Source organism: Brachyhypopomus gauderio, unplaced genomic scaffold (assembly GCF_052324685.1).
Source record: "Brachyhypopomus gauderio isolate BG-103 unplaced genomic scaffold, BGAUD_0.2 sc85, whole genome shotgun sequence".
Lineage (NCBI taxonomy): Eukaryota > Metazoa > Chordata > Actinopteri > Gymnotiformes > Hypopomidae > Brachyhypopomus > Brachyhypopomus gauderio.
Genome location: NW_027506906.1, coordinates 1124955 through 1140730, shown reverse-complemented (window position 1 = coordinate 1140730; position 15776 = coordinate 1124955). Strand labels below are relative to the sequence as shown.

The 15776-nt window shown below is 39.8% G+C and overlaps 1 protein-coding gene and 1 non-coding gene across 3 annotated transcripts; one reads left to right on the top strand and one right to left on the bottom strand.

Annotated features, from left to right (window-relative positions):
* Positions 1 to 27: 27 nt before the first annotated feature.
* trnar-ucg (transfer RNA arginine (anticodon UCG)) lies at positions 28 to 100 on the top strand. The gene has a single exon. It is a non-coding gene; the product is annotated as a tRNA-Arg (tRNA).
* A 4029-nt stretch (positions 101 to 4129) lies between these two features.
* LOC143493369 (uncharacterized) lies at positions 4130 to 14024 on the bottom strand. 2 transcript variants are annotated; one of them, XM_076991765.1, is made up of 3 exons: positions 13799 to 14024; positions 10702 to 11012; positions 4130 to 4597 (listed from the first exon to the last, which is right to left on the bottom strand). In XM_076991765.1, exons 2-3 carry the CDS (start codon positions 10992 to 10994, stop codon positions 4513 to 4515), a joined length of 378 nt encoding a protein of 125 aa, XP_076847880.1. In that variant the 5' UTR covers positions 10995 to 11012; positions 13799 to 14024; the 3' UTR covers positions 4130 to 4512. The 2 variants fall into 2 exon arrangements, with proteins under 2 accessions (XP_076847880.1, XP_076847879.1); XM_076991764.1 differs by lacking the exon at positions 13799 to 14024 and adding an exon at positions 11933 to 12037 and having other exon boundaries at positions 4244 to 4597.
* Between the last annotated feature and the right edge of the window lie 1752 nt (positions 14025 to 15776).

Here is a 15776-nt window from a genome sequence, read left to right as displayed (position 1 = left end):
ATAATTAAATACGTCCTGGTTTACACCGGCCTCGTGGCCTAATGGATAAGGCGTCTGACTTCGGATCAGAAGATTGCAGGTTCGAGTCCTGCCGGGGTCGAGCTTTTCTGAACCGAGACCAGGTGTTTTAACCTGAAATTAGTTAAAAATATACTTATTTAAAGCGTTCTGCAACATCATCCATCTTTTAATTTTAGGTTATTGTCTATATATGTACAGAATAAGCATTATGATTCATTATGATTATGGTCTATTCAGTCTATGCCAAATAAAGTTGACGCATTTTATAAATAGATTTGGTCTCAAGTTGGCATATAGCGCACAATACATAAGTGTTTCTGCAGTCTGATTTTGTAACGTCAATTTGGCTGAAGTGGCACACACACACACACACACACAAGTGATTACTAGGGGGCTGTGGATCACACGTGCCCAGAGCAGTGGGCAGCCCTAGCCCGGCGCCCGGGGAGCAGTTGGGGTTAGGTGCCTTGCTCGAGGGCACCTCAGTCATGGCCTCAGGTCTGGGAATCGAACCCACAACCCTCCGGTCACAAGACCAGTTCCCTAACACCAGACCATGACTGGCCCAACCTGAGGTTGATGTTACATTCTTTTCTGTATAATATTGACTTCACTTGACACAGTTACACGCTCGTACGTTTCTCTGACTGTAAAGAGATGGTGATCGTTTCACTCCTGACCAGTGTTGCGAATAACGCCGTTAAAAATAACGGCGTTAGGTAACGTCGTCATTTTGTCAGTAACGGGATAATATAATTAGTTAATTTTCCTGTCGTTACAACGCCGTTTACGTTACTGGTCATTAAAAGCGGTGCGTTACTATATATTGATATACTAATGCGAGCGGACCGCTGCCCAGGCTAGTGAGAAGTAACAGATCCCGATAGGTCACAGTTCTCGGTGTAACACCTGTTTAACTTATAACCTTATGCCTTAACCTGTTTGGCTAAGGCAGCGTTATGGTAGCCAATCAGATCCAGTGTTTTTACACGCGTGCTGAAGCACGCGAGTGACACGACACAAACGGAGAAGAGGCCGAAATGGCGTCAGGTGCAAGCCGAAGAAAACTAGAACTTTCAAGGCGATATAAACATTATTTAAGAAAATACTTGAAGTTCCTGAATGTCTACCAGACTGGGTATTTGATTTATTTAATTAAGAATAGAGGTTTATTGTTACTTCTGTTGTAAACAAACCAGTTGTCTCAGGTTGAGAGAATTTAATTTAATTTCATAGATGTAAATGCATTTATATAGTGTAACTGTTTACTTTTGCTTTTGTTTCCAAAGATTTTGAGATTTTAAAGGATTTTATCCTGCACTGGTCTGTGGATGTGCAATAAATATCAAAAGTTAAACAATTTTCTGATCTACTCATTTCAACTGACTGTAAAAACTGCTTTAAAAAAAAAACTTAATTAATTGGCATATAACCTTTTTTTTAACTGTAACGCAAATAGTTACTTTCCCTGGTAACGAGTTACTTTTATTATAGAGTAATTCAGTTACTAACTCAGTTACTTTTTTGAACAAGTAGTGAGTAACTATAACTAATTACTTTTTTAAAGTAACGTTCCCAACACTGCTCCTGACACAACCTTCACAACTCATTCGCAAATCTGCAGACCACGTGGTAGCGCCAACCTCTCACCGCCAGGGGTCGCTACTGTCATTCATACCAACACAGCAGTTCGATAAATACGCTGTGTAATTAGCTTCTCTGTTATATATCTGCTTAGACACCATGTGAGTGGATTCACAAATGTCTGATCACGGCTATAGGTTCGGTTCTCACAGAAATATCAGTATGCATCAGGTCATTCAGGAAATTATGTCCTGGAATTAAAAGGTGCAGAGAATTAAGAGTATCAGAGCAATTCTAGGATTCCACCTCCATGACATTATCAGTAAGTTCTTACCTTTTAACTTATGTTAACGCGGGCATGTATTGTAGATGAACCTATACCTCAACTTTTGTGCATTAGTAAAGGACAAGTCTTTCCTAATGAATTTAGCATTGTTTAGATCTCTCTCTCTCTCTCTCTCTCTCTCTCTCTCTCTCTCTCTCTCTCTCTCTCTCTCTCTCTCTCTCTCTCTCTCTCTCTTTGTGTGTGTGTGTGTGGACGCGCATGCGTGGGTGGGGGGGCTTAAACAAACTACAGGGATTCTGTGCAAAAGCAACTATAGTGCTGAGGATACTTTAAATCACTAAGCTTAGAAGCTTAGGCACGTCTTACAGACACTGAAAAGCCTGCGTGATGCTATTCATGTCTGGGGAGAGGGGTCAGTGGGTCAGGGCAGTTCACAAGCCCCGACACTATTCTTATGCTAACCTGAAATATAGACTACATCCTCATGCTCAGTGACTCCATGGATAAGTCACAAAAAGCCTAAAATAGCGTAAAAATAGTGGATTTAGGTAAACGAAACTAACGAGAGGTTCTAGAGAAGTTTGCAAGTTCCCCACGTAAACTGTTAATCGTATGCTGCATAACATGCTAAATGAAAATACTACATGGGCAGACAAGTCCAACACCACCATTAGATGGGAATAAAATTTCAACAATTTAAAGGGTTTCCTCTCTCTCTCTCTCTCTCTCTCTCTCTCTCTCTCTCTCTCTCTAGAGAGGTGAAGACTTACTACTCCAGATTTGCCACCTTGTCCACAACCAGCTACGTCCTGTTTGCTTTGTAATACACGTTGCAGCCCAGAAGACCTCGTCTTGTAGTCAGTCAACATGTTTATTTAAAGACCTTGTAAAAGAAGGTATCATGGTGGCCACAGACCACCTCAGCAGTCACATGAGAATAAAGGGAAACCGCCTCAGAATTAGTGGTTGTTGACCTATGACTTTGACCGATGGACCCCTAGGTCTGGTTATTGTCCTCCAGGGAACTGGCCGGAGTCATTTGCCTCGCACAGGACTCCCACCAACTGGTCCCAGTACGTCGCACCACACGCCTACAGCTTAATTTACCCCAGGTCAATGTCAAACAGGGTCAATCAACTGTCCATTGAGACTCGAGGGAGTCAATGGTCATTACTGGTAACCAATAAACGTAGTGGCCCAACCTAACACATCTGAACAGAGCAGGAACGATCCGACTAAACGTGTCAAAATATCTCAGTGTCTTCATCCTATTATATATTTACATTTTGCGTTATTCGTCATTTACTATTTGCACAGGATATTAATATTCATTTGAAATTATATGTTTATTTATTTACTAATTACTTTAATTCCCAGACAGCTAGAATCTATACAGAATACGCCCTTTAGTTAGTTATAGCTGCGTGATACTTATTTGTGCTATCAAGAGAGCAAAATAGAAGGACATAATTCACATAATTTAACACGCACACCAGATACAATAATTGTCATAATTAATCTTAACGTTTCAAGATTATTGTATGTTTACTATTTAATTTCCACCTTATTTCACGTTATTTCGATAGGCAATAGATCGTCGTTTCAACTGGCAAATTCGTACAGAGTGCTGACCAATGAACGGCGTATTTGCGTAGATAATCCGTTATCTTTTTATTTTATTATGTTTTATTGCATTTTATTTCATGGGACATGTGTTTGCTTGAAGCTACAGAGCCATGATCTAGTGATGTAGTGTCACTGAATCTTTGAGGATCTTTCACACGGGGGTGTGAGTCTCTCATGGTCCCTTCAGTCTTTCACCAGCCAATTAAACATACTGGCAACGATAGAGACCTTCACACACTGTGCATTTATCAGATCTTAGACAACATGATATTGACCAAATGTGTCTTACGTTCCTGACTTACTCATAGTTCCCTAACTGTTTCTGTTACTTTATCCTCCCTAATCAAATCGTATTTGGTAGTAATAACATCAGTCTATCTTTAGGTTGTTTAGGGTATTAGGACACCTTATTTATACACCAGCTGAAAGGTTACCTACAATTATTTCGTCTACCAGCTTTTTCGGTGCAGTTGAAGAATCAAAAGAGGAACATTAAAGTGTTCCTTATCTTTCATATACAGAATAAGCAGCTTTTAAAGCGGCTGACCTAAAGGTGTTTTTTTTACCTAAAAAGAGTATTCCCATGTTTTTCTTAAAATGCACGTTAAATTGGCTTTGTAATTTGTTCAAAATTTGTTCATCTGCCTATCGTAAGTTGTTTCGTTTACTGCTAACAAATTTTTACCTTGACGGTGAATCGAAATGCTGTGGGTTGTTGAAATAATCTGAATATTCAGTGGCTTATGAAAACAGTTTTTATTTGCAGAAGTTATAGCTCAATAATAGAAATACAGTAATGTAAAATATTTGTAATACTTTAGCTTAGTATCGCATATAACCGTTAAATCAGAAAGCTTCAAAGTCAAACAATAAAGCCTATTACATATCACGGCTACTAAATGTGTATAGACAATTTACAAACAATTGCAGTTTTTTACTAAATATTTAAATGGTACATAATATGTTTCTTTTTATCACGAATACAGATTCTGTATTCAAGGCAAGGTTTTGTCCCACAGGTCATTCAGTCGTCTCTTGCAGTTCACATAAGAGTTCTGTGTCTTTAATACATGGCCACGTCTGCAAAGAAGAAATGGTCAGACATATGATTCAATGTTTTACACAACTTAAGTATTACTAAAGCTTTCTAAAATAACTGGAAGAAAATGATTAAACTTTCACACAAATAATGGTATACATTTTTTTGAATGCCTGTCAAATTGCAAGATACATAAATATTGCAGTACAGTAATGATAATAGTGGTTTAATGTGTCAATGTATTTACCACTAGTCAAACACAAAGTAAAGAATGGTCAATCAATCTTTCTTTTCCCTCACACAATACATCTTTGCAAATAGTGTGTCAACTCTTTCACAGTTTCAAAATGATACACAGTGGATCCTTTGGCTTTTATCGCTGTAGGAGGTCAGATCAGATTCTTTCTCTGTCAATTTCGCCCCACTCTCCCATGCAAGGCCGCCTCTCTCGTTTCTGTCTGCACAAGCCAGCGTTTGTCCTTTCCTCTTTATGTTGCTCTTTGATATCTATTTTTTCACCACGCTCACTCTTTGGACTTCATACAGCTTATGCAAATCACTTTTCTTTTATTCCCCCAGCAGCACGCAGGACTAGAATGGAAACTGCAAACACAGACACACACAGACACACAGATATACACACACACACAAACATACACACACAGACAGACAAACCCAGACAGACAGACAAACACAGACAGACAACCACCCACCCATGCGCACGCGCGCACACACACACACACACACACACACACACACACACACACACACACACACACACACACACACACACACACACACACACACACACTCAAACAAATAGCAAATACTTTATTCCTGTTATCTCAAATGATCATGTCCAGGGTTGTGATACATGGTGAAGCTGGAAGTTGTAGTAGATAGTAGATTGTAGTGGGGCTAAGGTGGGGGGGGGGGGGCTCTGTGGGGGGGGGGGGGGGGGTGATTACAGACAGTAGGCTGAGGCTATGGCTAGACTGGAACTGTGGGGTGGGGGCAGTCTCACTGTGAGAGCACCAGGACTACAGCAGCGCTATGGGTCTGTGGGTGGGGGGGTGTCTGATGAACCCGAGGCTCTGACATTCCCAGGCTCTGGGGCCATGCCCAGTCGGGTTTTGTTGGGGGGTGGAGGTTGGGGGGGCACATCTCGAGACAGCCCTGACAGCACCGCCTTTTCACAGCTACATTACTGAGCCAGCCAGCCTCCCTGCCATAGCAACCACCACAAAGGTCAGAGGGTGAGCAGCTCTCCCTCGGAGAAGAACCAGAGAGGGAGAGAGAGAGAGAGAGAGAGAGACAGAGACAGAGAGAGAGAGTGAGTTGGAGACAGACAGAGAGGAGAGAGAGAAAGAGAGATAGATGGGGGGTGGAGGACTGGCTGCAGACAAGATGCCTCTGCTGCAATGAACTTGAACTTGCTTGACAGCTGTTTTTTTTTTTCTTTCTAAATGCAGACACACAGTTCTACAAATACGATGTGAGGATTTCACTTAAGATAATATATATGTTTTAATGTTTGGACTAAGTATTAATTTGTTTTATTTTTAATGGGTGAAAAACCATTATCAGTTTAGTTTGTTCTTCAACACTGGATCTAAGATACTCTTGTGAATTTGTATAATTCTGATTGATTATCCATGTCTCTCTTTTTCCTCCTCTTTGTTCAGTCTAATCTATGCCACTTAATTTAACATTTTATTTGATTTCCAAATAGATAAAAACCTCTTGATCAAATGTACAATTTCACTAGTGTTGTTGAACATTCCTGGCTATTCACTGATAATAATATTAATCCAGCCTACTGTAAACCTAGTCATGAATTCTAATTGGGTGAATGTATGATAAAGCCATTTTTAACCTAAAATGCGAACAGCCAAAACAAATGTAACATGAAGCAGGTCACCCTCCACCCCGCTCCTGGGATTATCCTGCAGTGATGCATTAGCAGTTCTGGACAACTTGAATTCTTCAGTACTCTCATTTAACTCTTATTGGAGGACCCCTGCATCTGGGTCCCTCGGGCAGTCAGCCTCTAATCTGAAAAGCTGAACTGAAGGAAGTTTTCTCTCTTCCTGGGAGATACTTAAGACATTCTTTGTGATAGATTAGTCTCGGCTAAAGTTGTATTAACAGACAAAGATTAGGCCTGACCTACATTGGATGTCACCCAAGGCTTTGAATGGCATATGAGGGTGTTTTAATATTCCTGCCAAAGCTGGTGGATCTTCTGTATTATCCCCACTTACAACTAGCACAGGCCTTCATGTGACCCCAGCACTGACCTCAGCACTGACCCCAGCACTGACCTCCAATCTGATTATAAGGACACGTCTCCTTCACAATGGAAGCATTCTTCAACCTTTGCTGTCAGAGAAGCTTATACATAAAAATATGCCATAATGCGCACGTGTGTGTGTGCGCGCACGTGTGTGTGTATGTGTGTGTGTGTGTGTGTGTGCGTGTGTGTTTGTGTTACAGTACTATGGCCATTGAAAGCAGCATTATGAGATATGCCTACCTGCCATGTAGCAAAGCTAATTTATGTGAACACTGCCCCATGCCACATACACACATTCATGAAGAGAAATCTCCCCCCTCTTTATTGCTCTTCAGCATGTAGTTGTCTTACTGAGTGTTTGATGCACTTCAGTAAAGAGATGTTTGAATTAGCAGCCTGACCCAATGACACACAAAGACTGAAATCTTGCAGCTTTACCCCACCAAGGCACTCAACCTAAATGTAAGATTTAAGATAACATGAGAGCTGATATTACTCCACATATTAGGCCAGATGTATCACATCTGTAATTTATCATATAACAAACATGCTAAAATTATTGTTTTCAATATTATCTATTAATATTGTTAAGCTAAATGCATCAAGACTGTCCAAAGTGGACAAAACAATTCAGTTTTCAGAGTGAGAAAAAAATCAAGAAAGATATTAAATAGCATGCACATTCAAAATATATATTTATTATATGCTACACCAAAAATCGCAAGCTAAAAAGTTCATGAACATGTTCTTCATACACTGTTTCCCTCCCTTTGGGTCCCTGTGCCAGCTGACTGTAGCATCTGCTCCACAAACACAGGCCAACACTGTGCTCATGTGTGTTCTTTCACCCCACACATGACGGGGCCCCCCGCGCCCTGCCAGCGTCTGCCACCCAGCGAGACTCTGCTAGCGCGCTGTCATGCCTCGTCCTTCCAGTAGTGGCCAGAGAAACGAAACATGGTGCCTTGTCTTCCTGACAATGTCACACGCTTCCCCCTCCCTGTCGCCCCCCCCATCCATCAATCTCCCAGAACACACCAACCTCCTCTCTCCTTTTACATCCTCACTCTTTCAGTCACCAATCCCTGCCTTGTTTTCATCTTTTTTGACTGTTACTATGCTAGATTACCAGTAGTGTCCATCCTTAGCATATACTGACTGTTTGTTCCCTCATTTACTCTGTTTTTTTTTCTGTTTTCTTTCTCTGTATGGATCTATGTGGCCTCTCTCTCTCCCTCACACACTCTCCCTCACACCCTACATCTCTCTTTCTCACACTCTCTCCCTCTGTCTCTCTCTCTCACCCCCTACGTCTCTCTTCCTCACACTCTCCCTCTTTGTCTCATAATTTCATTACTTCTATTCGCTGAAGAGTTAACAGAATGTGCCAGTGTTTGATGTCATGACCTTCATCAACACACGTGGTCCCTGCACTAGTACATGTGGCATCTTGGACATATTTATAAAATTTCTCGAATGACTACAGATGATAAACTATTAGAACAGGTGACAGGGGAACATTTTGGTTTTAAGATCTGTGATTTCAATGACACATACTAAGAATATTGTGTATATAATTCCAAATGAAAAGAATTGACATTAACACAGTAACGCTTAATTTCTGCAGAGATAATGGACGCCTCCTTTACTCAGCGACAACCAACAACATCTCCATCTCTACCAGACAAGCATTAGGAACGAATAGACCAATTAACGTGATCAGGTGGCCTACGGCCCGTTCCTGTACACACACACACTCACACGTATACACGCACACACATAAACACACATAAACACACACACACTCTTGCTCACAAAAGCTCACCGATCTGCATAACAGTCTCATGTCTTTGGCATCTGGTCCTGTCTGGTCTGCTTCAGGCTTTCCCACCCAACCCCCCCCCCATTACCCCCACACTCCCACACCCCTAAGGAGCCACAGAGAAGTACCAGTCCTGACAATAGTGGGAAAGACAGGGTCCTTTATGAGCCGGGGGGGGCCTCCATAGAGGGAGGTAAGGCGCGAGTGGGGCAGAATAATAATGGCAGACACCACGCTCTGTTCATTAAGGCCCGCTGCAGCTGCCCGCACACCCGTCTCACCCGTCTCACCCGCACCACCGCTCCAAATGGAGGCCAGAGTGCCAGGGGCACGGGGGGGGGGGGGGGAGGGGGCGGGTTTAGCATCACGGGCTGGTGGGGCCGCGTGGAGCCAACCTCCATTGGGCCATTTTGAAACCTACACCAACACCACCGCAATTCACTGGGCAAAGCAAAAGTGATTTCAGTATTTCAGTATTTCAGTATGTACTGGGATAAGATCTTGGTGTTAGGACAGGGTTCTAAACATATGTGTTACTTCATATCAGGACTATTTCACGTCTGCTAAAACTTTATGCTTTAATCAGTAATGGAATTAACTACATTATATGCTGTGCATTTTATAACAAACTCACCCAATGATTTCCTTGGGAAACCTGTTTCAGACATCTTTGGAGATCATTCATTATCTCTCTTGCCTCTTTTACAATCATTCATTCATTCGATTGTTCATTTTTTTATTTACTTACTCAGCTAACTGGCATTACTGCAAGTAATAAATTTTGGGCTTTGGGCTAGAGGAGGGAAAGGCAAACAGAGTGGAGTATGGAGGAGTTTGCACAGGGTCTATGGGAAGTGCCTCCGGGACGCTCTCCTATTCACACAGGCCTTTTCTTCCTTTTCAATGCAACTATGTCAAGAGGATCTTTACTCATTAGCACTGCTAGCTGCTTCATTCTCTTCTTTCTATTTTTCTCTCATTATCCATTTCTGACTGCAAGCAAAACTATTTACTTTGAATTTTAAATAAGTGCATTATATATGTAAATGTGCTAGTGCTCTTCTCAAAGAGATTCACAGGGAATTCAGACATCTTACACCACCACTGTTAGAGAAGGAGGATCCAGTATATTTCACCGCAGTTATGAATTTCATAGCTAAATGTTGAAGATGTCAGAAGTTAAAACATATCATGGAGGTTAAAAATCTGTTAGCTTAATTAAATGTAAACAAATCGAGCTCTATTGCTGTTTTTGAAGGGAGGTATAGTTTGCGTACAGAATAGTGCTTATTTGAAAATCAGTGCCCTTCACCCTAGATTCCTCACTTGAGGAAAATGAAAACATAGAAATTAACCATTACATATTGATAGTAATACACACATCACAATTGCCGCTCACGATCTTTAAATAACAATCATGAAATTAACCACCTGACAAAAGCCCAATTAGCCCTCTTGATTCCAGGAAACAGAATACAAAGAGTATTACGTTAAGCTACGACGTGCAGGTAGCTGCGTGTCAACAACAAACTCAGTCCCCTCTTAACGAATGGAGCCGAACGCTCACTGCCACATTAGGGAAGCATGCAGCAGCGCTAACAAAGGAAGATGGCAGCCGCTGCTCTCGCTGCCAGTTCATTTGTGTTCTTTACTCCCCCTGTGCAGCACACCCCCCCCCCCAATAAACCCTCTCTGCTAATTAATATAGTAAGATCTGATAGGCACAGGGCTGAGCTTGACTGATATACACCTCAAATCTGCACAGCACACACCCATAACCACACTCACACACACACACACACACATATAGACACACACACATATACACACACACATATACACACACACACACACACACACACACACACACACATATATACATACACACACACACACACACACACACATATATATACACACACACACACACACACACACACACACACACACACACACACACATACACACACACACATATATACATATACACAATTCTTTGAATAATAAAAGACCAGGATGCATCTCACCTTGTATGCCAGTCCAGCCATCTTAGCTGTTTCAGTGAGATCTTCCTCAAGATGGCCTCCTCGCCTCCCCCCTTGGCGCGGCTGGGCTCCGGGGGGCTGACGGGGGGCTGACGGGGGGCTTTGTCGTCAGTGGCATGGGCACAGTTACCCCCGTCCACCCAGAGGGCCACAGATGGCACAGCGCTTTCTAGGCACGAGGCTGGCACTCCCAGGTTCATCCCAGCCGCCCTGTCCTGTCTCTCCCTCTGCGTGTCCAGTACGCTGCCCAGGTTTCCGCCACCGTGGTCCTCCATCACACCGTCTTACCGACTCTGAGGACAGAGCGAGGACGCCAAAATGAAAACGAAGCATTACAATACAATCCATGTTATTATTGCCAAGCTGGTGCCATGGCAACTGCCTAACGGTTTGTTTTGCGGATGCAGCATACATTCAGGCCCACATGTTCGCCCATGTGACACGCCAACATGCCACCATATTGCAGTTAGAGGCTTACAATCCCCTTAAAAACAGAAATTTGACTGATTAATCAATATTAAAAATTCAGAACACCTCCATTGAAACACTTAGACAAACTGACATCAATGTCCTACATAATGCAACAGTATTTTAATTTAACTGTTAAAATTAAGCATCATAAAGCTACCTTTTAAAGGGGCCACTTTAATAATTATAGGTAGTTTAAATTAACATAAACTTTTAGTGCATCAAAATTATGTCTGTTCCGATAAAAACATTCAAATAATCTCCACTGGTAAAGAGGTAAGGACCAAAACCATGACGTTCAGAAGATCACCACTTCTTGTCTATCCAAGTCTTTCCAAGCTACAACTGCAACCATATTCGTGTGCTTTCATTAGCTAAGCTTTCTTGGTTAACAAATCTAGAATATTGGATCAGAAATTCATAGATTTTTCATGTTACAGGGAGAATCAAACACAATTTTATTAAACAAACAATGAGACATAGTAGCTTGCAATGTTCTTTGTACACACATCCATATGCACTAAGAAAAGCTAAAGTTGGTGTCCTTCTATAGTACTGGAACTCTCTGGATTCTTAACATGTCCCAGCATTGGTCTTTATAACTTGTGTCAGAACATCTCATATTATTCTCATATATTGGACTATGAGATCATTTACAGAACCCCTGTTATCGTTGTCAGCCACAGGAGTCTCTTTTGTCTACGTTTCTGTTACAGGTTTGCATTTCTGCTGTTTTGTTTTGTACCTGAAAAGAGTCCAGTCGCCTCATCAGCGGCTGTTGTGCGTCTACATTGCTTCCACCATGAAGAATGCGATTTTGAGGAAGATTTCTACTTTCGGTTATCTAGCTTTATGACATGCATTTATACTCATACAGCTAGATAACCAAAGACAGAAACCAACCCCCTGCTCGGCTGCTTGACGCAAGTTCTGTTCGAGCGACGTGAGATTTTGATGACGAACATTGTTACACGTCTGAAAGACATAACAGACATAAGAATAAGACAGCACTAAAAATCTGAGAAGACTTTAGGCTTTAATCAAACGATTTAAACTCTATCGTCGAAAATGAAACACATCATTGCAGTGTCGCAAAGACGTGCCACGTGTCAGCTCGAAACCATTTTCCAAATGCTGCAATTCATAAATTAATATAAATGGTTCCTCTTTAAAAATTATTCTGCAATTGTATAGAAGATTCGTGGATCTCTGGGTCATATTTAGTTTCATATTAAAGCTAATTATGATTTATTTTAATGCTGACGTTTGATTTCACATAATAATAATAATAATAATAATAATAATAATAATATAATAATAATAATAGTACATACAATTGTAATGCATAAACGTATACATTTTTATATGTTCTTATTATGGGGGATCTGTGTGTCATAAAGCTAATAATAACCACACCGTAACAACAGCAAAATGTAAAATTAATATTTAAAATAGCACAAAAATAGATATTCTAATGTAGTTAGTACGCGGCTGGGTTTTTAATTCAATATTATTTTTTACGCACATGTGATGTGCAAACAAAAGGTTGTGATGATCTTAGCAGGCTGTAAAATCATCTCCACGTGTAGGCCGCACGGTGTTCCCCAGGCAGGTCGCCCACATGTACCGCACTGATCACGACTCACCTGCGCCACCATCACATTAAAACGGAGGACGATCAGTCAGCAAAACACACATCCTAACAGATATAGCTGAGTGCGTACAGCAGGACACATGATATTTAATACTGTGTACGTGCCAGTAATTTCGCTTTCTGTGCCACCTCGAGTCATTCACCCACTGAGAAATTTCAAACAGGCTACAGTAATATTAGTATTCATAGTGAAAACCAAATTAATACTCCAATAATCAGCATCGTTCTGGTGAAACGTGCACTACAAGCTTCGTTGAAGGCCGAAGTGGAATCAGTATTCTACAGGAACTTGGCTTACAATTAATAAAATAACTTACAATTAATAAAATAACTTACAATGAATAAAATAACTTTGACACCCGTAGAAAAAAGATGAAGGAAGTCTTTTGTAAATAAATAATTGCAGATGATACCAAGACCACATTGCTAAATATTTCTGACCAGTATCAGATAAACCAACATAGGTTTATCTTTTAGTTTGGCAATAGCAGTTTAACAATTAGGCCTGCAGTATGCAGTACTGACCCCTCAACAATATTCTACTATTGTACACATGTATTTAGTGACATGTGAACTACAAGTAATGATAATCTGCACCCTGTAGTCTTGGCTGTAGCCTCCACCATCACATCCCTGTTTATTTCTGAAGAGGTCACAGCAATAGAGTTCAAAAATCTTTCTCACATTTCGCACAAAGTGATAGACCTGTCTTTCTAAAAAAATAACAAAGTATACTCAGAAAATGTACCGGTCTGTCTTATTTCATGTGCCTATTAGAGTAGCCTGCATAACGTGGTAAAAGTAGGTCGTCTAACCCTAGGCTAGAATAAAAACAACGTTGCAAATTTCTGTATAACTTCTAATTTATGAAATGTTTGTTACCTAATTACTAAATACTCAAATTACACATTCCTTGAAAAGATAGCACATTCAGTCTTTTTCAGTTAGTATGAATACCTCTGGACTCCATTGGTGGGAGATCATTATAACGCAGCGTCTCCGGTTATATGTGCAGGTATGTGACACACGCAGCCGTCGCTGGTCCACACGTCCGTCTTCTACACCCGCTACACCTGCTAATCCCGGAGCCTAAACACAGTCTTGAGGTCGATGTCAAAGTTGATTTCTCTCATGCAGCCCATGACACCTACAACAGGTTGTGTCGTCTTCACACCACGATCGATCTATTGACTGTTATCTAAAGATGCTGCTCTCCACCGTCCTCCTCACTGTCCGCTCTCGTCTGCAGTGACGTCAGACGTCAGTCGTCTGAAGTGACCAATCACAGCGCGAGCACAAATGTGTGTGTGTGTGTGTGGGGGGGGGGGGGGGGGGGGGTTGGATGTCCCAATAAGTGTAAGTCGTTTGCAAAAAAATTCTCAATTAGCCTACCTGTAGTAAATGTTCCAATTACACTTATCTTTGACAAATGAGTAATTTCTAAATAGATTTTTTTGTTTTTTGTCTTACTGACTAGAATTTCAAGAAAATTATAATAAGAGAAAACATTTAATCTTAGAAGTCAGTCGTAATCATATACGTTCAGATATAGACAAGACGCGAACATCTACTCCAGCGCCTTTCACTGAGACTTCACATCGTTCAGATTTAATGTAACCAAATAGGAGATGTGATGGGTTATTCGAAAAGCCAAATATACACAATAAACCTTAAAAAATGTCTGACAATGCATCCATAGCATCTTTAACTGGTAAAATGACTTTGGTGTGTGCCACTTTTAAAAATAGAGCACACATTCCCTTCACTGACCGGTCAGGTTGATGTCAGTGCAGGAAATACAGAAAGTACCAGATCTTCAAAAATATGAAAATAAAGCGTGAAATGAAGGCAAGGAAAACCAAGCTATGGCCGTTGTTCTAATAGATGTTCTTCAACAGTTGAATTAATTAGTCAATTCTTGATAGTTTCGTTTTGTTATTAGCTTTTTGAAAATCATTCATCATTAATAATTGAACCAGAAATGCAAGATTCATCAGGGGTTATTAAAAACATTTATGTCGTTAAATTTATGCTATTTTAAGTTTCATTTTGCGCGTCCTTCTGTTTGTTAATGATAATAAAGATTATCTTACATAGAAAAATGTGCTCATATAATACGGACTTTATTTAGCAATTATGTATTTATTGTTTTCAGTTCTATTATTAGACTATTTTACAAGTGCTACTGGATTATTATTATTATTATTATTATTACCATTATAACAAAATTACTATCTACTCTGTCCTTACATGAAGAACATTTAAAGTAGATTATATTGTCTTAGTACAAGAGAGTACACTAGTATTTCATTTAATTAATGCCTCAGTATGATATTTTAGGTTGCAACAGGTGGTATATGCATATATCTGAAGAAGATTCGATTGAAGTAAGTAACAGTGCATGTATGCTATATAGAGATATTAAAGATTGTCCAAAAGTTGTCCAATTCTATACTATATATAGTGTGTATACCATATACACACATAATTTACAATTATAATTTTAATAATTATTTTTATTTATTATTTTATTAACTTTTTGTAAAATAATATGAGTCTTTAATATAATTGAACAGATTATATATATTTATATCATACCGTTAAATATAGTTCATGATACTTCTGTGTACAGATTACCAGAGTAATGTTGCTTCCTCAAAAAAAAAAAAAAAACGAGTGAATTACCCAAACAGGAACTACAGACAATAACAATTTTAATTTGTATTATTCAATACCAAAGTATTTTGACTTGGAAATGATGTGATGAATACAATTGATCAATGTATATATAGATAAACAGTATAATATATATATATATATATATATATATATATATATATATATATATATATATATATATATATATATATATATATATATATATATATATATATATATATATATGTCATGGCTTACATTTATGATAGAACCTGTT

What these genes read in the sequence shown, in the direction of transcription:
- LOC143493369 (XM_076991765.1), bottom strand. Translation starts at nt 10,994, where the DNA reads ATGGAGGACCACGGTGGCGGAAACCTGGGCAGCGTACTGGACACGCAG. An exon ending in TGGCTGGACTGGCATACAAG is followed by an intron (nt 4,598 to 10,701) that starts GTGAGATGCATC and finishes TCTTCTTTGCAG; the next exon opens with ACGTGGCCATGTATTAAAGA.